Source organism: Salvelinus fontinalis, unplaced genomic scaffold (genome assembly GCF_029448725.1).
Source record: "Salvelinus fontinalis isolate EN_2023a unplaced genomic scaffold, ASM2944872v1 scaffold_0059, whole genome shotgun sequence".
Classification (NCBI taxonomy): Eukaryota; Metazoa; Chordata; class Actinopteri; order Salmoniformes; family Salmonidae; genus Salvelinus; species Salvelinus fontinalis.
Window position 1 is genome coordinate 340229 of NW_026600268.1, and position 27967 is coordinate 368195.

A 27967-nucleotide genomic window follows, 5' to 3' on the forward strand; every position below is an offset into this window, starting at 1 on the left:
GATTAAGAAGCTGAAAAAGGGATTGCACAAGACAAATCCAGACCTGGGTTCAAGTAGTATTCAATTACTTTAGCTGGGCTTGATTGAGCTTGACTGGCACAGTGAATGGATCCAATGGAATAGTCCCAAAAGTCCAAACTAATTCTGACCATCTGTCATCTTTATGCAGGCACAATCAAACACTCACACACTTTATGCAGGCACAATCAAAGTACACACACACACACACATTTATATATATATATAAAGATGAATACTATTTGAACCCAGGTCCAGACAACTCCTTATAGGCCTTTGTAAAGATGTCAAGATAAAGAGACCAGTAAACGCTGAAAGGCCTGGGGTTTTGTAATGAAATAGTAAAGTGTCAGATCATTTTGGGTGGGTTTGACTTTGAGGAGAAACGTGAGTTTGTTGTTAGCCAGTTCTTTGCAAGATTCCAAAAGTGACGTCAGAGCAATAAATATCACTGCATTAACTTACAAAACATCTTGACAGACATAATGCCTGTTAAAAGTCAAGGTCACCAGGTCAAAATAAATCTAGTTGGGAAAAGCTCCAGCCATCTAAAGTATATTCTAGATATGTGAAGAAGAAAATAAAAAATATTTCAAGATCACATGAAACTGTTATCAGCAGGCCAGGCCTACAGACCATAGAGTCTATAGACTGTATGGCAGTGGAGGCTGCTGAGGGGAGGACGGCTCATTATAATGTCTTGAACGGAGCGAATGGAATGGCATCAAACAGATGGAAACCATGTGTTTGATGTATTTGATACCATTCCACTTATACAACTCCAACCATTACCTCGTGCCTGTCCTTCCCAATTAAGGTGCCACCAGCCTCCTGTGCTGTATGGTACAGAATCGATAGGTGTTTTTTTGTAATCGTTACTTTTCTAATGTACGTCTGCCCTCTTGTGGAAGTCGTGAGTATTGCGCTAAAAGTTCATTCTTGCATTTCTGGATCTCTTGCGCCATCTCGCGAAATAATCGAGCAGTGCGTCCAGGCCTCTTTTTTTCCATACAGGTGAGTGCGATGCTGTTAATGTTTTACCTGGAGGCCCGTGACGTCAGATCTGACGTGTCCCTTCAAGAAGAGGAACCGTGGAAGCCATGAGTATATTTATACCCATTTAGACTACTTTACTGGCGAAAGGAAACGCTTAAAAGGTTAACTTGAATTTAAGCGGACAAGCTTGTAGTGGTTGAAATACTTGCGGAGTGATTCATTTGGTGCTGATAATGTCTGCCTCCGCTGTCTTCGTTCTGGACTTGAAAGGAAAGGTAAGATCATTTCTCATTTTGATTGTTGCCATTGATAACGTTATAAACAATGTCAGTTTCAGCTTGACTTGACCTTAACTCGCTTTTGTTTGGGATTGAAATCGAGTTTGTTCAACGTTTGCTCTTGCCATTAAACATTAATAGATAGCCACGTCGTTAAAGATTAATTCGTTGCATGTGACATTTCCATTCAAGCCTTGCACAAGTCACTTCCGGGACACAAGTGGATAGAAACAGGTCATAAGGCCAGTGGCTGCATCCTTTTTAGACTTGACAAATTCTTATACCAGGTGTTATGAAAAAAGCTACCACAAAATAATTACATATCATTTCCAAACATGAAAGTGAATATAGTAAGTGAGTCAAAGTTGCCTGGCACCTGTCATCTTGTGTACATTGTAGAAGGATAGTGCAAAGATTAACACCATTATAAATCACATTTGGTTGGGCGGACAACACAGTACTTCCTGTTGTAAACAGAAGAGAGTGCTCTATTCAGGTTTCTTATCCACAAACAAACATTGACCACAACCAGTATAGCCTGAATCTCTCACAGCTAGAGGTGTAATTTCATAAAAAGATTCCATCCCTCTACAATAGGCCTAGAAGTCATGGGAGGACAATAGGCCTAGAAGTCATGGGAGGACAATAGGCCTAGAAGTCATGGGAGGACAATAGGCCTAGAAGTCATGGGAGGACAATAGGCCTAGAAGTCATGGGAGGACAATAGGCCTAGAAGTCATGGGAGGACAATGGGCCTAGAAGTCATGGGAGGACAATAGGCCTAGAAGTCATGGGAGGACAATAGGCCTAGAAGTCATGGGAGGACAATAGGCCTAGAAGTCATGGGAGGACAATAGGCCTAGAAGTCATGGGAGGACAATAGGCCTAGAAGTCATGGGAGGACAATAGGCCTAGAAGTCATGGGAGGACAATAGGTCTAGAAGTCATGGGAGGACAATAGGCCTAGAAGTCATGGGAGGACAATAGGCCTAGAAGTCATGGGAGGACAATAGGCCTAGAAGTCATGGGAGGACAATAGGCCTAGAAGTCATGGGAGGACAATAGGCCTAGAAGTCATGGGAGAGGAAAGAGGACATGGTTTCAGGTGGCACAACAGCAAGAGGTTGTATTAGGCTACATGCAAATTAGTAGGCCTAGGCAACTATATTCAGCAGCCGGACGATTATGGTCGTGGGGCCAGAACATAATTATAATAATTTGTACACTGCAAATTGACCACAACTAAGCCAAAAAGACATATTTGAAAATAATAATTTCATACCTTGATTACATTGAGACACAATCATTAAAGTAAACTCAATTTTAGCTGAATTCTTGTTGATTTTAGTATTCTTTATTTTTTATTTTTACAAAAACTAAAATCCTAAAAAAGATATATTATATGTTGATTTTACTAAAGAAATATCACTTGGGACGGTTTTGGGCCGCCTGTTGCCGAACCCCTGGCCTAGGCTGACACAACAACTGACAAGCCACAATAACCACCGTTATAAGCCTGTAGCATGGTACTACTGTACACCTAGACTTTGTTGGCACTGCAACATCTTGATTGAGTGACAGGTGTAGCTCTGGAGAGTTATCAAGCCCTTATGTTCTTCCTTCATTTAGCATTCCTTAGAGATGGAATCGATGGAACATGTACAGGACTCAACATGAAATATTGTGTAACGTTTATGAGAACTCTTCGCCTGACACATCCAAAAGGCTGCTGGAATGATGATCTCTAGTTCTACTGTTCCCATATCTGCGCTACGTTACCTCATCACCTCTCTCACCCGTTGACCTCGACGTTACATTACCTCATCACCTCTCTCACCTGTTGACCTCTACGTTACATTACCTCATCACCTCTCTCACCCGTTGACCTCTACGTTACATTACCTCATCACCTCTCTCACCCGTTGACCTCTACGTTACATTACCTCATCACCTCTCTCACCCGTTGACCTCTACGTTACATTACCTCATCACCTCTCTGACCATTGACCTTTGTTACATTACCTCATTACCTCTCTCACCCATTGACCTCTAGTAGGACCATGAGTTTTTTAAATCACGTCACATGGTTAGGAAAAACTCAGGTGCCTTAAGGGTGACCTTTGACCCATATAGTTTATTGTTTTTCTTTCCCTATTAATTTCCCCTCTTACCCTGCAGGTGCTCATATGTCGGAACTACAAGGGCGATGTGGACATGGCTGAGATTGACCATTTCCTGCCTTTGCTCATGACACAGGAAGAGGAGGGGCTTACCTGTCCAATCATGTCGCACGGCAACGTTCACTTCCTGTGGATCAAGCACACCAACCTGTACTGTATCCTTATAATGATTTTAGTCGCTAGCCAGCTAAAAGTTAATCATTACCATTTTGTAGCCTGTATAAATAATGTTAGCTTTACTAATGAGATGCTAGTCAAACCTACACGAAGACAAATATGTATTTTTCCCTAGAGTAAAGATGATAATGAACTTCTTAAACATATTACTCTAGGACCTTAGAACACACAGGCCTATTCTATCTACCTTGACGCTCTAATAGTGGTGGCCACTACCAACAAGAACTCCAACGCCTCTCTGGTCTACGCCTTCCTCTATAAAGTGGTTGAGGTGAGTCAGAGGTCTGTCTGTGCTGTCTTAACAACTCCATTGCTGTCATTTTCACCCCAATGGCTGAGTCAGAAGTGTTTCTCACTACCAAAAGACCTGCATAATGTGTCTACTGGTTTCTCCCTACCCATTTGACATAACATGTTCCAAACATGATCATAATTCACATATTATTACTGAGGTTGCCAATCGATGTTGTGTTGTTTCCAGGTGTTCACAGAGTACTTTACAGAGTTGGAGGAGGAGAGCATACAGGACAACTTTGTGGTGGTCTATGAGCTACTGGACGAGCTCATGGACTTTGGCTTCCCCCAGACCACCGACAGCAAGATCCTGCAGGAGTGAGTGACACCCGCTCACTTACTTACTTGCTTATGGCTGTCCTTCGATGATGACGCTGCTCCCAATTGTGGTTATTGTGTGGAGTTGCGTCAGTGCCGTGGCTGTGCAGGCCAATTCCATACCCGTGTGGTTTGCCACATGAGGGGCAGGTGAATTCTCCACCTCAGAGGGGTGTACCTGCTGCATGCTGGTGTCGTTGTGCAAGACGTTTCGATTCTCCTCTCTGGGATTGTGTCCTGGAGGTGTGTGACACCCAGGTGGAAGGTGGGACACCAGGTATGGCAGTTGGTTGTCAAGGCTCTCCGCTTCAGGAAGGTCTTGCTGTGGTCCTTGATGCGCTTCTTCTGCCCCCTGGCAGACCTCAGTCCATTCGTCAGCTGACCATAAAGGATCTGCAGAGGAAGGCTGTGGGGGAGCCTGCCAATCACAACACACACTGATACACATGTTCCCTGTTACAATATAGTCAATTAGTCATACACGTGTACTGGGTAAATGGAGAGAACGGACTGAGAATGGTTGAGTATGGCGCTTCTAACGCCAGGGTAGTGAGTTCGATTCCCAGGACCACCCATACATAAAATGTATGCGCGCATGATTGAAAGTCGCTTTGGATAAAAGCATCTGCTAAATGGCATATTTATTATTATTATAAGATGCAGCTTTAATAGACAGACACTGGTTCTAGACCCAACATCATAAAGTAAGGACAAGTTTTGGGACTTCTGAAAGTCCAATCAGACTGATCTCCATACTGTCTGTCTCTACTACAGGTACATTGAATGTTATCTTGACTTAGCCTGATTCCAGATCTGTTTGTGCTGTCTTGCCAATTCCTGGTCCTTGTAATTCGTTGTCATACAAAACAGATCTGGGATCAAGCTACTGATGTCCATACTGGCTGTCTCTCCAGGTACATCACGCAGGAGGGCACCAAGCTGGAGGTGGCTAAGACCAAGGTTCCCACCACTGTCACCAACGCTGTGTCCTGGAGGTCAGAGGGCATCAAGTACAAGAAGAATGAGGTCTTCATCGATGTCATCGAGTCCATCAACTTACTGGTGAGTGGTTTACCATAAGGACGTTGGGTTTGATGCAATTCGGCAATGAATTTGCTTGTGTTTGGGCAATATCAATAATTGTCAGAATTGGTTTTGTGTATATAATGCTTTAATCTCCATAGGAAAATATTGATCACTGAAAATACCAATAACCTTTGCTTTCTGAAAATGTGATTTATTTAATTGATTAAAGCTGGAATCCTTAATTGGATGAACTGCCACGTCTGTTTGTGATAATACAACAACAAAGAAGTTACTGGAAACAAGGAACACAGTTTCTTTCCTCAGACATCACTGCACGCGCGAACAGCAGAAATATGTAGGCCTACTGCAATTGTTTTCCCCTACTGCCGGATGCTCCTCTCCACCGTATCTCCTCAACAAAACAAAAACAATGCCGAAGATGCTGGAGTGAACACTGATGCTGTTTCCCCTAATGTGGATTTGATCTTTAATTGACTGAGCATTCTCTCAATAAATCAACTAGCTACTGTATAAAAAGTCTCCATCAGAGGTTGACCCCTGTGTCATGCGTTGACCCCAGGTGAATGCCAATGGCAGTGTGATGAGCAGTGACATCGTGGGCACCGTCAAGCTGAAGACCATGCTGTCTGGCATGCCTGAGCTGAGACTGGGACTCAATGACCGAGCTCTGTTCGCCCTCACTGGCCGTATGTACAATACACACACAGGCTAGCAGTGAACACACACACACACACACAGTCACTGCTTCTCAGATGCAATTGCATTTTTGATGTTGATGAAAATGAGTGTGTGTGTTCAGGAGACAAGGGGAAGACTGTAACGATGGAGGACGTTAAGTTTCACCAGTGTGTTCGTCTGTCCCGTTTCGAGAGTGACCGCACCATCTCCTTCATCCCTCCTGACGGAGAGTCTGAACTCATGTCCTACCGCATCAATACTCACGTGAGTTATCTTAATAAATTCATATTGTATCTCTGAAAATGTACACGTGTCCCTCGTAAATGACCTCCCTAAATAGCCTATATCCCTCCCTCATACAGTTTCACTCTTCCATTGCACTGTTACGGTACTGTACTGAAATCAATACTTGAGTGAGCTGTAAGTCCTGTCTGTATCAAGTACAGTGGTGTAGTGGAGGGTAAACACTTCATGCACCATTTTTTATTTTGCCACTTTTTGGGGGAAAAATGCATTGAAAGTAAACCGAGTGTTACTTGACTCACCGCGAACGGCGATCAGCGTTTATTCACCTATTTTTCTACCACTACATCACTGATCAAGTAGTATAATGTCTTTCTAGTTGACGGTAGAACTAACTACATTCTGTATCCCTACAGGTGAAGCCTCTGATATGGATTGAGTCTGTCATCGAGAAGTTCTCTCACAGTCGAGTTGAGATCATGGTTAAGGTAGAGTTATATAGTAACACTCCGTGTATGAATCTATGCATTGTCCTATGCTACAGTTGCCTTTCTCTATTTCCATAGGCTAAAGGTCAGTTCAAGAAGCAGTCAGTAGCCAACAACGTGGAGGTGCGGGTTCCCGTCCCCAGTGACGCTGACTCCCCCAAGTTTAAGACCAGTACGGGCCACGCTAAATACGTCCCTGAGAAGAACCTGGCTGTGTGGACTATCAAGTCCTTCCCTGTAAGTGTTTCATCCAAGCAGCACTTCTGTCTCCAGCCGTTCTTCCCTGTTGACGAAACTCGAGGCCAAATATATAGAGACATTTTTTTGTTTACAAGCAAACGTCCCGTTCGAGGGAAGCGTGCGCATCTTCGCAACAAAAAGCTCTGTAGCAGGATAGCTAACCCTGATGGCGGGACCTTGACAAACTTAACAGTGAGAGAGTGATGACCATGAAAACACGTAAGACTGATGGCTATAGCTATGTTCAACAAGTATATTATTCTCCTGGCTTTATCTAGCCCTAGTTGTGGTATTTTACCTTGCCTCACTGGCTTGCTAACTTGCTTGGTAATCAATCCTCTGATGACAATGTTGTAGACGATAACCATCTGATTAATTGCACAAGCTGCATTTGAAGCCAGAGGATTCTGTATCCCACTCCCATGTAAATAAACCCCTTTATGATTCTGAACTGTGTGCAACTTTTCATGATGTGGCCGTCGGCCGGGAAATGGGTCTATAATGTACCCTAGAATTTAGAACATTAAGGCTCCTGACCTGGAAAAACTCCAGCCTCTTTTTCTGGTCAGGACACATCATCAGAACGAAAAACTCAGTGCCCTATATGAACCATCTCACTCTTTCTGTAATTTTTCTCTCTGTATCTCTCCGCCCCCTCTCTCTCTCTTTCTTTTTCTCTCTCTGTCTGTCTCCAGGGTGGTAAGGAGTTTCTGATGCGGGCCAGCTTTGGCCTGCCCAGTGTGGAGAATGATGAGATGGAGGGCAAACCTCCCATCACTGTCAACTTTGAGATTCCATACTTCACAGTGTCAGGGATACAGGTGAGCTGTGTGTGTGCTCGCGCATGTGAGTATACTGTATTGACCTTTGAAAACAAGCTTATGCGGAACCAAAGTGGTAACTTACTTAGCATAAACTAGCATAGGCTACAAGTGCCTCATTTGGTTAGGCAAAACAAATGGTCCATTATATCAAGTTACACTGATCTCTCTCCTCTGTCACTCTGTGTGCCTCAAGGTGCGGTACATGAAAATTATAGAGAAGAGTGGTTACCAGGCCTTGCCCTGGGTCAGATACATCACACAGAGTGGAGGTAGGACTGCCATGCTCTTTAGATATAGCTTACTCATGTATAGCAAAAAGAGACTCATCATTTAGTCATAGAGAGAAATTTAAGAAAAAAAATAATTTTACTTTTTAAAAGTAGAACTAGTATTTATCCTATAGTATTTTTATTGTTATATTTTCTTTCATTTAGATTACCAACTACGGAGTAACTTCTAAACCATGGTGGCTAACTTCTTCCTTTGCTTCCAGAGATCATTGTTCAATTTAATTGCGCACTAAAAAAAGGAAAATGTCTTTGAATTTCATTGAAATGCTCTACTTAATAATGTTACTGTATAAAATTGTTTGTGACTTGTATTTTTATTTCATGCAATGTAATTTGAGATTTTAATTGCTTTACTCATTGTCTCTTAGATTGTTAAATGTTTATATTAAACTATAGCCTTGAAATACCTTTATGGGGTGTTTTTCTTGTGTATATTACATTTAATGAACAAAACATTTTAGCTATGAATGTATTGTTTTATATCATCCAAAATGCTAGCTGCTATTTTAGCCAGAAAGTATATAAAATCACATATCAAACGTTTTTCACACCCATTGGCGCATTTTAAAGACACAACTGTCAATCGCGGGCATTTGAGAACGATTTCTTCAATAACCCGCCTTTTTTTCTACATGACCTTGGAGACTTACTATCAAATTTCTGACTTTGGAGATTTACTATAACATTTTAGAAATATGAATGAATGTACTTTGAAGACGTCAACGTCCGCAAAATTGCCCGCCTTCTACGCTATGGCTTCTCATTGGTCGACTCAACTGTTACCACAGTGATACTGTAGCAACCAGTGACTGTATGGTGGCAACCAAGTCATTACTCCACCCACCTCGCCATTCAACGCGCTGATTGGTCGAGATACGTTCTGTCCAATGTTTGTAAATGTTGGTTGGGTAAACGGTAGCGTAGTTCTCAGCGCGCAAATTAAAGGTCCTGCAGCCTTCAAAGTTATTCAACATTTACCTGCTGTGATTTATTTCAAAAGTATCTCGGAAAAAGGACAGAAAAGAAGAGCCAGTAACGGTCGGGATCTTTTCAAAACAGACAAGGTAACTAACTACCTTTTCATATGAGTTTTGATTCCCCTTTGAGACTGCTAGCTACTAGCTAGCATTATTATCCTGCGCTACTAGCTAGAATTGGGCTCCACAATTTATAAGAAATAACTTTGAAGTGTGTGTGTAATATATATATATATATATATATATATATATATATATATATATATATATATATATATATATATGCATTTTGTTCTCACTATAATGTGTTGGTTGAACTACTCGCAACTAGCTTGCTAACGTTTGCTGGTTGGGGATAAATGATAGTGAGCTAGCTAACGAGACGAACTGGCTAGCGTAGCTAGACTAGAACAGTTGATTACAATTAGATACTGGGTAACTACTCAGCTAGCTATTTCTTCTATTCATATTTTAGGGAGAAAATATAGAAATCCGTCCACAATGGTCCTGAGTCAGAGTGATGCGGCCAAGAGCCTGACCGCTGCCGCAGCCAAGGGAAATACGGACGAGGTCAGGAGGATGCTAGGGCCGGAATGCAGAGTGCACCCCGACACTGTCAATCAATTTGGCAAGACCGCTCTACAGGTAACCATCTTCCTCATTGAACTTTCATTGTGTCCTGGCCTGTAATATTACGACTCAAACTGTTGGCTTTGAATGTAATATAGGTAGCTAACTAAGTCTGTGTGGGTGGGAGAGGGAGACAACAACAGATCTGTCAGCCCATGGTTGCTTCCTCAGAATGGTTTCTTATACCTTGTTTGAATGAAATACAGTGAAAACCAGAGTTAAACTATTTTCTTTGAAGCATCAAGTAACAACCTTGTCTATTGCTCATTAATAGCTAAAGTGTTGGACAACAATTCTGACAAATGTACCTAACCTAGCTACCTATATCCTTTATAATTACCCTACATAAAATTAAATTGTTACAATCCCATGAACTCTCTCCCACTAGGCCTATGTCAAACACTGCATCATGTGAAGAATAACATTTGGTAACGCCCTCTAACATCAAGTCTCCTTCTGTTATCCCTAGGTGATGATGATGGGCAACTCCAACGTGGCCAGCTTACTGTTGGAGCACGGAGCCGACCCAAACATCACAGACCGGCGAGGAGTCTCACCGGCACATGATGCGGCACGCACTGGCTTCGTGGACACACTCCGGGCTCTGGTGGAGTTCGGCGCGTCAGTCAACAGGCCAGACCACACCGGCACCCTACCCATCCACATCGCTGTCCGAGAGGGCTACCGGGACGTCATTGAGTTCCTTGCACCACTCTCCAACCTGAAACACCCCAACGCCAGTGGAGAGACAGCGGTGGACCTCGCCCGAGCCTCATCGTCATGTACACCGGACGTGGTGGAGCTTCTAGAGAGACAGCTGGAGTCTAAAGTGTTCTCTCACTCCCCACCTCTCCCTCTTTAGGAGTTAGATGGACTCTACCACCAACCCCCCTCTCTATGCCAAATTGGATGGTGCATAGACTCCCCTTCTACACCTACCTTACCTACACTCTCCTCTCAAAACCTGGTGACTTGAAATTCATTGATGTAAACTTTACAAAGTAAAGTATGATTTTTAGTAACTGGTCGAGGTTGACTTGTGTTTACCGTCCTGTTTTGGCAGCTTATGGAAGAATAAGTATGGTGGACATTATTTGGACACCATTTTTGCACAGAGCAAAGCACCTTTTGATGGTAAATTTGACCTCTTCCCCCCCCTTTGATTCAGGAGTGCACACTTGTACATGGCTTTATTATTGAGTGTTTGTGATGACTTATATTGCATTATTATTCCTCATTGTGAAGGAAATTGAACTGTTTGTGATTTTTTTCAAACTTTGATATTTTGACTTGACATGGTGTACCCCATGATGACTGCATTGCATGGTAGTTGTGTTTATCTTTGAAAACTTGTCTTTTATTAGGCATATTTTGAATTTTTGGGAATTTTACATGTATTTATTTATTGAAAATATTCTTATGAACTTTTGTAAATAGCTACATTTATTGTCGGTTTTGTTTTTTTGAGATGTTATTTATATACAAATACTATTGAAAATGAAGTATTCATTCCTTCTTGGAAGACTGAAGCACAAATAAAGTGTTTAACTTGACCTTTTTCTTTTTTGCTTCTATTCTATGGGACTTGGCTAAAGAGTTACTGTTGGTAAAATAGCAATAACAGGTTATAAATTTAGAATTATGTCTGACTATTAAAATTCAGAATCTTGATCAAAAGAATCTTATATACACTGCTCAAAAAAATAAAGGGAACACTTAAACAACACAATGTAACTCCAAGTCAATCACACTTCTGTGAAATCAAACTGTCCACTTAGGAAGCAACACTGATTGACAATACATTTCACATGCTGTTGTGCAAATGGAATAGACAAAAGGTGGAAATTATAGGCAATTAGCAAGACACCCTCAATAAAGGAGTGATTCTGCAGGTGTTGACCACAGACCACTTCTCAGTTCCTATGCTTCCTGGCTGATGTTTTGGTCACTTTTGAATGCTGGCGGTGCTCTCACTCTAGTGGTAGCATGAGACGGAGTCTACAACCCACACAAGTGGCTCAGGTAGTGCAGCTCATCCAGGATGGCACATCAATGCGAGCTGTGGCAAGAAGGTTTGCTGTGTCTGTCAGCGTAGTGTCCAAAGCATGGAGGCGCTACCAGGAGACAGGCCAGTACATCAGGAGACGTGGAGGAGGCCGTACGAGGGCAACAACCCAGCAGCAGGACCACTACCTCCGCCTTTGAGCAGGAGGAGCACTGCCAGAGCCCTGCAAAATGACCTCCAGCAGGCCACAAATGTGCATGTGTCTGCTCAAACGGTCAGAAACAGACTCCATGAGGGTGGTATGAGGGCCCGACGTCCACAGGTGGGGGTTGTGCTTACAGCCCAACACCGTGCAGGACGTTTGGCATTTGCCAGAGAACACCAAGATTGGCAAATTCGCCACTGGCGCCCTGTGCTCTTCACAGATGAAAGCAGGTTCACACTGAGCACATGAGCACGTGACAGACGTGACAGAGTCTGGAGACGTCGTGGAGAACGTTCTGCTGCCTGCAACATCCTCCAGCATGACCGGTTTGGCGGTGGGTCAGTCATGGTGTGGGGTGGCATTTCTTTGGGGGGCCGCACAGCCCTCCATGTGCTCGCCAGAGGTAGCCTGACTGCCATTAGGTACCGAGATGAGATCCTCAGAGCCCTTGTGAGACCATATGCTGACACATGCACATTTGTGGCCTGCTGGAGGTCATTTTGCAGGGCTCTGGCAGTGCTCCTCCTGCTCAAAGGCGGAGGTAGCGGTCCTGCTGCTGGGTTGTTGCCCTCCTATGGCCTCCTCCACGTCTCCTGATGTACTGGCCTGTCTCCTGGTAGCACCTCCATGCTCTGGACACTACGCTGACAGACACAGCAAACCTTCTTGCCACAGCTCTCATTGATGTGCCATCCTGGATGAGCTGCACTACCTGAGCCACTTGTGTGGGTTGTAGACTCCGTCTCATGCTACCACTAGAGTGAGAGCACCGCCAGCATTCAAAAGTGACCAAAACATCAGCCAGGAAGCATAGGAACTGAGAAGTGGTCTGTGGTCACCACCTGCAGAATCACTCCTTTATTGGGGGTGTCTTGCTAATTGCCTATAATTTCCACCTTTTGTCTATTCCATTTGCACAACAGCATGTGAAATTTATTGTCAATCAGTGTTGCTTCCTAAGTGGACAGTTTGATTTCACAGAAGTGTGATTGACTTGGAGTTACATTGTGTTGTTTAAGTGTTCCCTTTATTTTTTTGAGCAGTGTATTATTACACCCATGAAGTCCATATACAAGGATTTTGATGACAAGTGCAGTTCTCTATTGTGGCCACAGGAGGTCACTAACTAGAGTTGAGGAGCCAAGAAGGGAGGCAAACCCATGGAGATAGAGGACTTATCTTTAGATCTGTGCCATTATAGCGTCTGTGATAGGGAAAGGGGCGTACCTAGTCCGTTGTCCAACTGAATGTATTCAACTAAAATGTGTCTTCCGCATTTAACCCAACCCCTCTGTATCAGAGAGGTGTAATCGACATCCACGGCGCCTGGGGAACAGTGGGTTAATGAATGACAGATTTTTACCTTGTCAGCTTGCGGATTCGATCCAACAATCTTCCGGTTACTGGCCCAACGCTCTAACCACTAGGCTACCTGTGGCAGCGCTATTGAAGCTACAACCCATAGGAATCCCCACCCAGTTGACTTCTTTAAAATGGTGGGAGCCCTCAATGGCAATGTTCATGCTGAAACGGGTTATATCCACGAGTCTTCTCTATCTCTACGGGCAAACCTGACTAGGTGCAGGTGTCCTCATAACACTTTTGAGATCACAATGTGGTGGTTTCATGCAATTTCAAGAACCTTCACAAATTCATATGATTATAGACAGAAAATATTTTAAGGCTTAAGAGTCTTCTCTTCGTGACTGTCATACCTTTGTATTGTAAACCCAATCAGTTGTGTTATTAATCTATTGTATTGGCATTTCTAAAAAATCTTACATGAGGCCTTTTGACACGGCATTCTCTTAACTCTGGGCTAAGGAGGCTGTTAGCCCTGGGCTAAGTGCAGTGTGAATGTGGCTACAGAGATAGAGTACACTTCTAGATCGAGTACTTTACCTGAGGTAACATTGTCCATTGTATTCTGTTTTGCACTCATGAGTGTTAACTCCAAGGTGAGTCAACAAGGACATTTCTAATGACTCCACAATGGAATGTACTACACAGAGAAAACACAAAGGTAACGGCAGATATCTGGACATATACGCACGGACACATGAATGAAGGCCCTGTTTGGTTAAGAGTGGTCCAGGCAGTTTACCCAAGTCCAGGCATAGAAGGGCACTGCCTGGCACAATGGATGTGTTGTTTTCCTACAGTATGTGCCACAAGCCAAAATTCACCTAACAAAACATCCTTATCACTTGTTCTCTTGACAATGGGGGGAAACAATCTGATCCTAGATCTGTGCCTATGAGCAACCTGTATTTGGGGCTGAAATAGTGCTTAAGCAGTATGGTGACATAATGATAATGTTATGATAACAATGAACTTTCCTAGTCTGGCTACCAGTAGGTTTAGCTATCATTCCACTCCTTGCCACTCCTTGTCATGCTAAACATCTTTGCCGTATGACACGGAGAACAAGGAGTGGAACGTTAGATAAACAGACTGGTACCCATGCTAGACCTTTCCATCATACCGGTTCAATTCCTGTATATTTAGCATGCATGATGAAGTAATATAATGAGTCATTATGAGCTTATCACATCTGTTAGGATAGGAAAATTTGACACAGTTCCTGCCTCCCAGATATAGCCTGGTCCCAGATCTGTTTGTGCCGTCTTGCCAACGCCTATGGTCATTATCACGCCAATGACCATAGGCATTAACAACACAGCACAAACATATCTGGAACCAGGCTATCCCAGATATACAACACGCTGAGTAACTTAAATCACGCAGTTGGGACACATTTCTCAAGTTTGCTGGAATTAAATTATATTGCTGGGAGGCAAATAGAGGAAGTATCTTCACCTAGAGGAGATGAGATCAACATCCTAGTTGTGTAAATATTGCATTAGGATGACCAGACCTGTTGGCTGGTACACACCGAAACAAACATAACATGATACGCATTCAGAGACTTGTGCTCGTGCTCTACTTGCTAAGCAGCACAGTTTAGAGTCAACACAGAACCTATTACTCCTTCCAGGAACAATCCCTAGCCCCTCCTGTGTAGATCTGATAGTGATTTGTTAGGTGTAAACAATAAGGTAAGAACTCCACCCAGCCTATTAAAAGGCCAGAAGAAGCAATTACCATACTTTGTGCACCTATCGAATTCTATCAGCTCTAGCGGAGTGTCTAGGCCAGAGGTTAGGGCTCCGTTAGGGCTTGTCTATGGCTCTGTCTCGGGGGTTATTCAACTGGGTTGTGTCTGACTAATCCTGGACGTCATTTCCAAACTCCAGATCAACCTTTAACTGACACTACTGCCTGAAAGGGAAAGGAAATGATTGGCAGAGAAGAGAGGGACGCGTGTGTGTGTGCATGTGCATACCACGGACACACTGGTGTGACAAACAGTGCTGTCTGCACACCTTTGGAAATTTCCACTGGCTGCTCTCTCTCTATCTCTCTATCCACTCCCCCACCTTCTAACCTAGCCTACTCCCCTACTGTAGCTCCAGCACGGACAGGGAAGTGCAGTTTCCCCCCATTGGCCTTGTCTGTGATTGTGAGTGTGTGGGCTGGCCTGTGTGATTAGGTATTACTGAGGTATGTATGTTCCTGGCTTGGCTGATATGAACGCTTGTTATGGAGACAAAAGGCAGGGCATGACTGGGCTCCTTCTACAGGAGGAGAAACACAACACACTGACAACAGGAACGCTTTGGTGTTTGTGTGTTAACATGGCTGTGTCTGACCCAGTCCATTGAGGCATTGTGCAGTAACTTGCATCTGTAAATAATCAGATCAATGGCCTGATACCTTTTGTACATGTCTGTGTGTTCTAAACTGGCCCCTGATACCTCCTAGCAGTGTTGTAGTACTCCAGTCTAGGACTGTGACTCGACTTGGACTCAACCAGTGGGGAATTGGACTTGGACTCGACCAGTAGTGACTGTCAGAAAACCTCTAATTGAACATACTGTACTAGCTACAACAGCAAATGTTAGAGAGCTGTGTTATCTAGTTATCCTTACAATGTGCAACATATTAACAGATTTGACATTTAAACATTTTTTGAACCGCAGCTTTTAGCACTACCATGGGACTCGTGACTCAACTCGTGACTTAAGTATAAAGAACTTACAGTCAAGGTTTAGTGACTTGACTACATCCCTGCCTTCTAGTACTATCACTATAGTGTAATACCGTAAAGTATGCAACCTGTTGAAAGAGCTGAGTCCTCATACTGCTACAGTATTACTACAGTATAGTACTGTCAGCGGACTCCTCATACTGCTACAGTATTACTGCAGTATAGTACTGTCAGCTGACTCCTCATACTGATACAGTATTACTACAGTATAGTACTGTCAGCTGACTCCTCATACTGATACAGTATTACTACAGTATAGTACTGTCAGCTGACTCCTCATACTGATACAGTATTACTACAGTATAGTACTGTCAGCGGACTCCTCATACTGCTACAGTATTACTACAGTATAGTACTGTCAGCTGAGTCCTCATACTGATACAGTATTACTACAGTATAGTACTGTCAGCTGAGTTCTCATACTGCTACAGTATTACTGCAGTATAGTACTGTCAGCTGACTCCTCATACTGATACAGTATTACTACAGTATAGTACTGTCAGCGGACTCCTCATACTGCTACAGTATTACTACAGTATAGTACTGTCAGCGGACTCCTCATACTGCTACAGTATTACTACAGTATAGTACTGTCAGCTGACTCCTTATACTGCTACAATATTACTGCAGTATAGTACTGTCAGCTGAGTTCTCATACTGCTACAATATTACTACAGTATAGTACTGTCAGCTGACTCCTTATACTGGTACAGTATTACTACAGTATAGTACTGTCAGCTGAGTTCTCATACTGCTACAGTATTACTACAGTATAGTACTGTCAGCTGACTCCTCATACTGCTACAGTATTACTACAGTATAGTACTGTCAGCTGACTCCTTATACTGCTACAGTATAGTACTGTCAGCTGACTCCTCATACTGCTACAATATTACTACTGTATAGTACTGTCAGCTGACTCCTTATACTGCTACAATATTACTACAGTATAGTACTGTCAGCTGACTCCTTATATTGCTACAATATTACTACAGTATAGTACTGTCAGCTGAGTTCTCATACTGCTACAGTATTACTACAGTATAGTACTGTCAGCTGAGTCCTCATTCTGCTACAGTATTACTACAGTATAGTACTGTCAGCTGACTCCTCATACTGCTACAGTATTACTACAGTATAGTACTGTCAGCTGACTCCTCATACTGCTACAGTGTTACTACAGTATAGTACTGTCAGCTGAGTTCTCATACTGCTACAGTATTACTACAATATAGTACTGTCAGCTGACTCCTCATACTGCTACAGTATTACTACAGTATAGTACTGTCAGCTGAGTCCTCATACTGCTACAGTATTACTACAGTATAGTACTGTCAGCTGAGTCCTCATACTGCTTCAGTATTACTACAGTATAGTACTGTCAGCTGACTCCTCATACTGCTACAGTGTTACTACAGTATAGTACTGTCAGCTGACTCCTCATACTGCTACAATATTACTACAGTATAGTACTGTCAGCTGACTCCTCATACTGCTACAGTATTACTACAGTATAGTACTGTCAGCTGACTCCTCATACTGCTACAGTGTTACTACAGTATAGTACTGTCAGCTGACTCCTCATACTGCTACAGTATAACTACAGTATAGTACTGTCAGCTGACTCCTCATACTGCTACAGTATTACTACAGTATAGTACTGTCAGCTGACTCCTCATACTGCTACAGTATTACTACAGTATAGTACTGTCAGCTGACTCCTCATACTGCTACAGTATTACTACAGTATAGTACTGTCAGCTGACTCCTCATACTGCTACAGTATTACTACAGTATAGTACTGTCAGCTGACTCCTCATACTGCTACAGTATTACTACAGTATAGTACTGTCAGCTGACTCCTTATACTGGTACAGTATTACTACAGTATAGTACTGTCAGCTGACTCCTCATACTGCTACAGTATTACTACAGTATAGTACTGTCAGCTGACTCCTCATACTGCTACAGTGTTACTACAGTATAGTACTGTCAGCTGACTCCTCATACTGATACAGTATTACTACAGTATAGTACTGTCAGCTGACTCCTCATACTGCTACAGTGTTACTACAGTATAGTACTGTCAGCTGACTCCTCATACTGCTACAGTATTACTACAGTATAGTACTGTCAGCTGACTCCTCACACTGCTACAGTATTACTACAGTATAGTACTGTCAGCTGACTCCTCATACTGCTACAGTGTTACTACAGTATAGTACTGTGTACAACCCTTTATAGTGCTGACCTTAGATTCAGCCCTCATTTATTTCTTAACATTGGTTGTGTGACTCACATGCTGAAAAGGTAGTCAAAACCACAAGGGATGACAATAACAAAGGAAAAAGGACATTTCACTTGGATCAACGTCATTCACTCATTACAGGTGCATTGTAAAAACGTTGTGAAATACATTTCTGCATTGCCTACCAGTGTCATCATTGTGTTGTTGTGGTGCACTACATTGTAAAATAGCACGTTTCACTTTGTGAATGTACTGCAGTGTATCATAATGAAGCTTACAGTATTACTGTATATGATTAGCTAGTTGAATTGGCCTCCATCTAGTTTCAACTGATATGCATAAAACACAATGAAAAACATTCATTCAATGAGTTACTCTCCAAGTCACTCAGTTGATGTGGGAAAAGGTCAAACTCCCAAGACACCGGCATTGAAAAGATTTCACTCTGCGTTTGTCACATCTCCATGACAGTGATACAAGAACCCGTTGTGCTGTATGAAACAACCAGTTGAACAGGATACAGGATCCCCATCCCTTTTACCCTCAGGCTGGATGCAACTGAAGTTCCCTCTTTAGAGATATCAGAAATATATGATTCCTCTAGTCGTACACAACTAATCTAGCAGGTAAATAAATTGAACAAGAGAGGTATAATCTTTGAGAAGAGAGAAACTGATACTTAGATGTTTTCCTCCCACTACCTTGTATCATGTGTGTTCATATCACCCTCTATCCTTTCTATGGCATAAAACAGTAACTCACTTTTCCAGTTTTTCTCTGTAAACTTAAGGCTCTAATCAATCCATATCATGGAAATTCAGAGTTAGTGGAGGCTGCATTCACGGTAAACTTTGCATTGGTCAGCTCAATCGGGAATAACCTTACCAGTGTTTCTAGTGTGGAATACACTTCAGTGATACAGATTGAATAGTGCCCTTAACAAGCCTGCAAGACAGCCTTCATGAGCAACGATGTCCAAGCCACCAGCAAGTTAAATAAAAAAAGAGAATCATCATATGACATACGCTTTAAGGATGACATTTCATCAAGGACAATTTGATAGACATCTTTGTATTAAAAAACATTTTAAAAAGTATAGTCATGGCAATAAGTAGGTGAACATGATTTGAAGAGGATTTGACCAAAATATATTATATTTGCTAATTATTCTATTGCTATACTGTATGTCCCTCCAAAAAGTCCTTTATTGAACCTTATATGCTACGGTATGTCCATAGTTCCGACCTTACTTGTCCTCTCGTACTTTCGGGCTCTTATTTGCCTTTAACAAAGTGAATCCCTCATGTCCTCACAACTGCAAACCCACTCAGAGGTCCAATCCTTTCCCACGGAGCTGACAGCTCTGACCAATCAAGTGTCACCAAACCTGACCCTTTATCCTATCTCTCAATTGTTGTCAGCAGCCTATGCACCAGCAGGAGTAAAAATCCCTTTAAAGTAAGCAAAGTAAGTGTCTCTCAACTGTCTTTCATCCTGCTCCGTACATCCGACGGCAGTAGATCCAGCAGGTTGTCCTCTACCACAAGATTACTGGTCTTCAACAGGGGACAGTCCCCTATCTCCGGAGGTAGAGAGTCTAGTCTGTTCCCCTTGAGCTCCAGGCGCACTAGCTGGGCCAAGTTAGCCACCCTGGGGCTAAGCGAGAGCAGGCAGTTGTTTCCCAACACCAGGGTCTTGAGCCTCTTGCAGGAGAACAGCTCCTCCGGCAGCTGTTCCAGGGAGTTAAAGGCTGCTGAGAAGAACTGGAGACTCTGGAGTATCCCTACCTCGGCTGGTAGCGACGTGAGCTGGTTGTGGGACAGGTTCAAGTGCCGGAGCTTGGTGCAGTAGAAGAGACGTGACGGAAGTTTCCGGAGCTTGTTCCAACTGACGTTCAGCGTCTCTAAGGACTTCAGCTTAGCAATGTGCTCAGGGATGTAGGTGATGCCGTTGTGCCAGAGACGAAGAGTTACCAGGCGCCGGCAATGTTGTAGACTCAGGATCTCCTCTACTGTCGTCAGCTTGTTTTCCTTCAGGTCCAGTTCCTGAAGGCTTGACAGGCTGAAGACCGCACTGGGGATGCGCTCCAGCTCGCATCCTGTCAGCTCCAGAGAGGCCAGGTTGGTCAACTTCTTTAGGCTGCTGAAGGCTTGTAGTTTGAGGCCCTCATTATAGATGCAGAGACGCTGGAGGTTGACTGCCACATCCCCAACACTCGGAGGGATCTTGGTTAGGCGGCTGCGAAGCGTCAGGACTCTTAGAGCTTTGAGTTCTCTCAGGGAGTCTAAGGTTGCACTGCGGGAGAGTTCGTGGGTCAAAGGGCCACTCAGGTGAAGCTCTTCGAGACTCTGAAGTGTGTACATCCACATTGGTACCTGCTCCAGTCCTTCAAAGGCTAGCCGGAGGACCTTGAGGTTCTCTCTGAGGTGGGTCAGGGCAGCCAGGTGGAGCTTGGCTGGGCAGTGGATGAGGGACAGCTCCTGGAGAGAACCTAGCTGGATTACACTGGAGGAAATAGTCACGTTGTTTAGCAGCTCCAGTTTGAGAGATTCCACTTCAGGGACATCGAAGACGGTGTCGGGAAGACCCGGGAGCATGAAGAGATGGAGTTCCTGACGGTTGTCGGCGTTCCGGGAGAGACGTCCCCGCAGCTTCTTGCCGGACCACTCGTGGTTGAGGTTGACCTGGCGAAGACGGCTCTCGCTGACCTCGGAGAGGAAGACGGCGAAGCGTTTGGAGTAGAGCGCATCGTACTGGTCGCTGAGGTGGAGGAGGAACGCAAAGTCGTTCTTGACGTCTGGGATGTCGTTGATACCCGTCTCCAGTCTAACATGCTCAAAGGAGTACTCTTTAAGAGGTCGATGGAAGAGCCAATAGAGGGTGTAGATGCACAGAAGTCCGTAGACTCCCACAAAGCAGATGTAACAGTAGCACAGCTTGGAGAATAGGTGGGCTTTCGTGTGGTTGCAGCAGTAGATTTCGAAGCCCGTCAGCTCCGGGGGAACTGAGCAACGAACTACAATCTCAATGTTGGGGACCAAGGCAGCGCTGTAACAGGTGATGAGGACAAACTTGAAGACCTTGAGGGAGGTCTGGAGAACGTACATCAGGTAGAGCAGATCCGCCTCCTCCACATGCGTTCTGAACTTCTTCACCTTCTCGAACAGTGCTTTAGCCTGCTCCCCTTCCTTCTTGTCCAAGAGTGAATCCGCTGGCTGTAGTTCCGGGTTCTTCTTCTCTGGATTTGACTTGATGGACGACTGCCGGAGAAGTCCCACCATCTCCTCCTCCACCCCTGGCTCACTGTCCGGCGAGGCAGCGAACGCCGATGCCATCGACTTCGACATGGTGTTCTTCCTCCATATCACCATCTTTTCCTCGCCACGCTCCTCAGACACCTCACTCAGTGCCCGGGTGGTCCATGGCGAGTCGAAACACTTCCCCAGGATGGTGACAAAGATCTCGATCTTGGACGACGTCCCAGGGAACTTGAACCAGAAGCTGCTGGCCACCATGAAGATCAATGTGTGGATTACCACCAGGTAGGGGAAGTACTTGCCGTACCAGTGCACGGCTCGTTCGTAGCAGTAATGGTTGACGAAGATGTACTGGTGGATGTCAAGGTTGTTCTTGCGTCCGTACACCTCCCGGATGATGGGGCTGTAAAAGAAGAATTTGGATAGTCCATCTATAGATGCTGTACAGACTATCAGTAACATTTCAACTAACTATCTACTAACCTCGCTCTAACGCAAATACTATACTCTAAACGTAAACCTTATTCTAAACCTAACCCTAACCTTAGCAAGAATTTGCTTATCAACAGATCCAAACTATCCAAATAGACATGTGTCTTTTTGCTTTATCTGGCCACCAGATTTCCCACCTTAGGAGCTGGGATTCTAACCTCTAGCTCTAGGCTACCTACCTGACGGGCTTGACTAAGGTATGGTGCTCCCATGTCTCGTTCTCGCCGTGGCCGCGGATGTGGTTGCAATCGATGGCCTCTGGAGTTGAGCTGGAGAAATGGCTGGGAAGGCAGGAGATCTTCTCCTGAGTGAGCTATGATGGAGAGAGGGAGGGAAACAGAGAAAGAGAAGCAGAGTGAGTGCTATTGGAAAGATTAGGTAATGGAACAACATGCCGAGTAGCCACCTACATAACATAAGGCTTATATTTTTGGGATCTTTTTCTTTCCTGTTCCAATTGATATCTAACAGCCATGGGTTCAAATAGTATTTGTTTTCTTTCAAATACCGCTTGAACCCAGGTCTGATATCAACCAATGATTAGGATCGTGTGATGAGAAGATTACATATTAAATACAGAGTTAGTGACCTGATTCCAGGGGAAACATTGGTCGATTTAGCAGCGGCGGTATATATCATAATATAGGGGAAACACTAGTTAATGTGTCTCTCTTTTCCCTTCCCACTTGGAGGTCACCACCACTGATAAGAATGCTTTGTTACGTGGCAGGAGTAGATTCAAACAGGACACACTAATCAAATCTAAAATGTTTTCATAATCCAGGGCAAAATGCTTTCTACATATGATTGTACATTAATTCTCTTTTTAAGTTGACCTCACATATCACTAATAACAGGTACATTTATTACATTTAATTTACATAAAGTAAGTAATGCCAAGTATTTTTATTTCATATACTGTAGGCATACCTATTCTTATCGCTACAGGCTACACACTGCCAAAACCTGTCTAGATCCAACAGTTCCATTAGGTGCTTACATTCAGCTGTTGCAAAGATGCCCCTGGGGCTAATCTGCTATGTGCTTTAAAGACGCACTCCAGCTATCTTTTGAATTTTTCCTGTTGAAAAACAATATCTCAAGAATAAATACAGTAATATACACACACTTAAGGGTAAAAAATAATGTTTTGAACAAAATAGTATTTTTTTAAACAAAACTGCAAACTGCAATAGTTGGCCATCATTACTCTGACTGATGTCATCGGCCTCCATAGCCTCAAGAAGTAATGGTGCTGAGGGTGCTGCAGCACCCACTGATAAATCACAATAAAAAACCTACAAATATTAGAAGAAAAATACCCCCCCCCCCCCCCCCCCCCCCGATTACAAACGGTGCCTTACAAAAGCTTGACTTTCTCAGGTGGGTCAGCCTGAATTTAAAATGGATTGAATTCAGATTTTTTGGTCACTAGCCTACACACAATACCCCAGAATGTCAAAGTGGAACTTTGTTATTTTTCTGAAATGTCTTGAGTCAATAAGTATTCAACCCCTTTGATATGGCTAGCCTAGATAAATTCAGGAGTACAAATCTGCTTAAGTGAACAAGTCACATAATAAGTTGCATGGACTCACTCTGTGTGCAATAATAGTGTTTAACATGATTTTGGAATGACTACCTCATCTCTGTGCCCCACACATCCAATTATCTCTAAGGTCCCACAGTCGCGCAGTGAATTTCAAACACAGATTCAACCACAAAGACCAGGGAGGTTTTCCAATGCCTCGCAAAGAAGGGCACCTATTGGTAGATGGGTAAAAATAAAATAAGAAACAAACATTGAATATCTCTTTGAGCATGGTGATGATATTAATGACACTTTGGATGGTGTATAAATACACCCAGTCACTGCAACGATACAGGCGTCCTTCCTAACTCAGGTGTCAGAGAGGAAGGAAACCATGAGGCCAATGGTGACTTTAAAACAGTTACAGAGTTTAATGGCTGTGGTTGGAGAAAACTGAGGATGGATCAACAACATTGTAGTTACTCCACAATACTAACCTTATTGACAGAGTGACAAGAAGGAAGTCTGTACAGAATAAAAATATTCCAAAACATGCATCCTGTTTGCAACATGGCACTAAAGTAAAACTGCAAAAAAAATGGAAAAGCAATACACTTTTTGTCCTGAATACAAATTGTTATGTTTGGGACAAATCCAATACAACACATTATTGAGTACCACTCTCCATATTTTCAAGCATAGTGGTGGCTGCATCATGTTATGGGTATGCTTGTAATTGTTAAGGACTGGGGATTTTTCAGGATACAAAAGAAATGGAATGGAGCTAAGCACAGGCAAAACCCTAGAGGAAAACCTGGTTCAGTCTGCTTTCCACCAGGCACTGAGAGATTAATTCACCTTTCAGCAGGACAATAACCTAAAACACAAGGCCAACTCTACACTGGAGTTGCTTACCAAGAAGACAGTGAATGTTCCAGTTTTGACTTAAATCTACTCATCATTCAATGAAAATGTATACCTTCATTGGTGGTTAGTTTGTTTGAGTTTAGTCTTACCTGTAAGGTGCATCCGAACACTCCAATCATGAGCATGGCGATACATAGGTATTCCGAGAACACATCCCACCATGGCTTTAGAACCCGGAACTCGGGGTTCTGTGATGAGGCAAAGTTCCGGAACTCAGTTACTGGTATCATCCTGATCACTGTAGCAAAGTGAGGAAGAAGAGGAGGATGCAGAAAGAATGAGGAAGTGACCAGTTGAGGATTAAACCAAAAATAAACATATCATAAGCAACATATGACTATATCATAATGTATGGATTTAGTTATAATCACTATATTAGAAAATATCCATGTTTAATGTTATAGTAAGCCTGCCTCACATTAGAAGATGCAGGCTGACGTTTACTGTCATGAATTTTGCCCTGGAGGCAGAACCGAACGATTTCCGCTATATGGGCAAGCTGTAAAGTCAAAATTGACTATATTGTAAAAATGAGCTTTTTGGTCTGTATTTAAAGTTAGGGTTAGGGATTAGGGTTAGCAGTGTGGTCAAGGTTAGGGTTAAAATCTGATTTTATGTCTTTGTGGCTGTGCCAGCTAGTGACCACTCTGCAGAGCTGCCTACAGGGTGCCCCAGTATCTGTGCGTTAGAGACCTCTCTAGCGCCCAGGAAGCTCCGATTCAAACTCCCATTCACCAACTCTGAAAGCGTTATAATGTCAAAATATGTTTGTTACTCACCAAAGAGTTTCGCTGAGCAACTATCTTCATTTACCCCCGTTACGGCCGGTAGGTACTTTCAAATAAGGTCTAAGTAAACATTTACAAGCAACCTTTTTTGGAATTGCATACCGGCCGTTACGGGAGTAAATTAAGATAGTTGCTCAGCGAAAATTTGGTGAGTAACGAACGTACATGGCCAATTTATTAGGTACACCTATAGAGTATCGGGTCGGGCCCCGCTTTGCCTCCAAACAGCCTGACTTTTTCAGTGCATGGCATTCAATTGTTGCTCAATTGCTATCAAGGGACCTAACATTTGTCAGGAAAAAATTCCCCACACCAGTACACCACCACCACCAGCCTGTACCGTTGATACCAGGCAGAATGGGGCCATTTTGTTTGTCGCACCATTTTCTGTAAACTCTAGACAGTGTCATGCGTGAAAACGCCAGGATGGCGGACGTTTCTGAGGTACTGGATCCGGCGCGCCTGGCACCAACGATCATACCACGCTCAAAGTCCCTTAGGTCACTCGTTTTGCCCATTCTATCGTTCAATCGAACAGTAACTGAATGCCTCGATGCCTGTCTGCCTGCTTTATACAACAAGCCACAGCCCCGTGACTAAGGAGCGATCCATTTCGGGAACAGGCTGGTGTGCCTAATAAACTGGCCACTGAGTGTATTTTGACATTATGACGCTTGCAGGGCTGGTGAATGGGAGTTTGAATCTGAGCTTTCTGGGCATTAGAGAGGTCTCTAACCTCCAGGGCAAGATTCATGACACTAAATTCCAACCTGCTTAGAAAACTCATCTTACACAAAGACTGGATTATAAGCAACATGATACATGAACCTGATAATAACCTATAATTTAGGAAGAAAGATTTATTTTGTGTTTTCGAAAAGGGTTGGGGAGGGAATAGAATATGTTTCTCCTGAGGTGTCTCCTACAGTATCTATGAGCCTTGCATGGGAAAATGAGGGGCCGGCCTGTAACCGGAACTGTAGCCCAAAGTGGACAAAGTACACTGAACAAAAACATAAACGCAACACGTAAAGTGTTGGTCCCATGTTTCATGAGCCGAAACAAAAGATGCCAGAAATGTTCCATATACAATAAAAGCTTATTACTCATGTTGTGCACAAATTAGTTTACATCCCTGTTAGTGAGCATTTCTCCTTTGCCAAGACAATCCATCCACCTGACAGGTGTGGCATATCAAGAAGCTGATTAAACTGCATGATCATTACACAGGTGCACCGTGTGCTGGGGACAAGAAAAGGCCATTCTAATATGTGCCGTACACAATTCCTAGAAGCTGAAAATGTCCCAGTTCTTCCATGGCCTGCATACACACCAGACATTTCACCCATTGAGCATGTTTGGGAAACTCTGGATCAACGTGTACGACAGCGTGTTCCAGTTCCCGTCAATATCCAGCAACTTCGTACAGCCATTGAAGAGGAGTGGGACAACATTCCACAGGCCACAATCAATAGACTGATCAACTCCATGTGAAGGAGATGTGTCGCACTGCATGAGGCAAATGGTGGTCACACCATATACTGACTGGTTTTCTTATTTAATTTTTTATTTTATTATTTAACCTTTATTTAACTAGGCAAGATCCACATCCCTAACTTTTTTAAAGGTATCTGTGAACAACAGATGTATATCTGCCTTCTCAGTCATGTGAAATCCATAGATTAGAGCCTAATGAATTTATTTCAATTTACTGATTTCCTTATATAAACTGTAACTCAGTAAAACCTTTGAAATGTTTGCATATTGTGTTTATATTTTTGTTCTGTAATGTATGACAAGACAACAATGGCTGATCAACAAAGAGAGGTCTCTAAGGAAAGTGATACAGTTGAGGTAATCATATCTTGGGTGTTTTAAATTCAAGAGGTACATGACCATTTCACAACAGGCTTAGTAATTTTGTCTCCCTCGTGTCAGTGCATTTAAAGCAAATAGCCTAGCTAATGACTGAGAAGGCAACTATTTCATTCTGAAAACCTTACTTATATTGACCAAAACCATAAACATTTCGACATGCTTTGTGAAAGTATCCTACACTTTTATAACACATGTATTACACTACACAATGAATCAGGAAAACACAGCTTATTGCACATGAGCCAATTGATTTTACAGTTCGTTATGGCCTCTGCCATACCTTGTGAGAAAAGCATCTGTCACACAAAATTGAAGACACAATTTTCGTTTACAAAAGTAGTTTGTAATCTTTTTCACATAATCTATTTTCAAAACAATTCATAAAAGTAAATTTTTTAAGTTCAAATGTATGAAAGATAAAGAGTACGTCTAAAGAACAAAAAGTTCTCAAATATTTCTGATATGAATTGTTTCAATTTACCTGAGCTCGTGCGAGATCCACCGGGAGGTAGTCCGCGAGTTGCCCTCCTAACAAAAAGTATCAGAACTCCGACCCATCGCTGCCAGCAAGTTAATAGGCTATTGAGGCGGGGAAATACTTATTGTTTTCGGCTTTTAGTCGATGACAACATGGACCCAAGTTTAAGTTTGAGATAGTTGTTTGAGTGTGAGGTGTCGTTCAGTAGCCTACCACCCACACAGGATTGTCGAAGTCCATACAGGTAATGCAAGCCTTCCGCCTCCTAAAATACGTACGACGCATCGACGCTTAATCTTACTTTGACTTGCCCACCCAGTGACAGTGTGGCAAAAAAAATCTACGGATGTGTCCATTTTTTGCTTACAT

The 27967-nt window shown here is 43.1% G+C and overlaps 3 protein-coding genes across 3 annotated transcripts; 2 read left to right on the top strand and 1 right to left on the bottom strand.

The window, feature by feature from the left end:
* The first annotated feature begins 1094 nt into the window (after positions 1-1094).
* On the top strand, positions 1095-8483 carry LOC129842650 (AP-1 complex subunit mu-2). Its single transcript, XM_055911274.1, has 12 exons — positions 1095-1289; positions 3471-3627; positions 3853-3920; positions 4131-4261; positions 5176-5323; positions 5868-5994; positions 6108-6250; positions 6646-6717; positions 6796-6954; positions 7653-7778; positions 7975-8050; positions 8216-8483. The coding sequence occupies exons 1-12, from the start codon at positions 1248-1250 to the stop codon at positions 8239-8241; spliced, it is 1275 nt and encodes a 424-aa protein (XP_055767249.1). The 5' UTR covers positions 1095-1247; the 3' UTR covers positions 8242-8483.
* Positions 8484-8815: 332 nt separating this feature from the next.
* Positions 8816-11204, top strand: LOC129842663 (cyclin-dependent kinase 4 inhibitor D-like). Its single transcript, XM_055911289.1, has 3 exons — positions 8816-9135; positions 9524-9693; positions 10148-11204. The coding sequence occupies exons 2-3, from the start codon at positions 9550-9552 to the stop codon at positions 10538-10540; spliced, it is 537 nt and encodes a 178-aa protein (XP_055767264.1). The 5' UTR covers positions 8816-9135; positions 9524-9549; the 3' UTR covers positions 10541-11204.
* An 8055-nt stretch (positions 11205-19259) lies between these two features.
* LOC129842673 (volume-regulated anion channel subunit LRRC8C-like) lies at positions 19260-27933 on the bottom strand. Its single transcript, XM_055911301.1, has 4 exons — positions 27602-27933; positions 24544-24692; positions 22176-22309; positions 19260-21907 (listed from the first exon to the last, which is right to left on the bottom strand). Exons 2-4 carry the CDS (start codon positions 24682-24684, stop codon positions 19726-19728), a joined length of 2457 nt encoding a protein of 818 aa, XP_055767276.1. The 5' UTR covers positions 24685-24692; positions 27602-27933; the 3' UTR covers positions 19260-19725.
* Between the last annotated feature and the right edge of the window lie 34 nt (positions 27934-27967).

Coding starts and splice junctions, on each gene's coding strand:
- LOC129842650 (XM_055911274.1), top strand. CDS start 1,248: ATGTCTGCCTCCGCTGTCTTCGTTCTGGACTTGAAAGGAAAG. Junction 6,955..7,652: donor GGACTATCAAGTCCTTCCCT/GTAAGTGTTTCA, acceptor GTCTGTCTCCAG/GGTGGTAAGGAGTTTCTGAT. Junction 7,779..7,974: donor TCACAGTGTCAGGGATACAG/GTGAGCTGTGTG, acceptor GTGTGCCTCAAG/GTGCGGTACATGAAAATTAT.
- LOC129842663 (XM_055911289.1), top strand. CDS start 9,550: ATGGTCCTGAGTCAGAGTGATGCGGCCAAGAGCCTGACCGCTGCCGCA. Junction 9,694..10,147: donor TTGGCAAGACCGCTCTACAG/GTAACCATCTTC, acceptor TGTTATCCCTAG/GTGATGATGATGGGCAACTC.
- LOC129842673 (XM_055911301.1), bottom strand. CDS start 24,684: ATGATACCAGTAACTGAGTTCCGGAACTTTGCCTCATCACAGAACCCC. Junction 22,310..24,543: donor TGTTCGGATGCACCTTACAG/GTAAGACTAAAC, acceptor TCTCCATCATAG/CTCACTCAGGAGAAGATCTC. Junction 21,908..22,175: donor ACCTTAGTCAAGCCCGTCAG/GTAGGTAGCCTA, acceptor CTTCTTTTACAG/CCCCATCATCCGGGAGGTGT.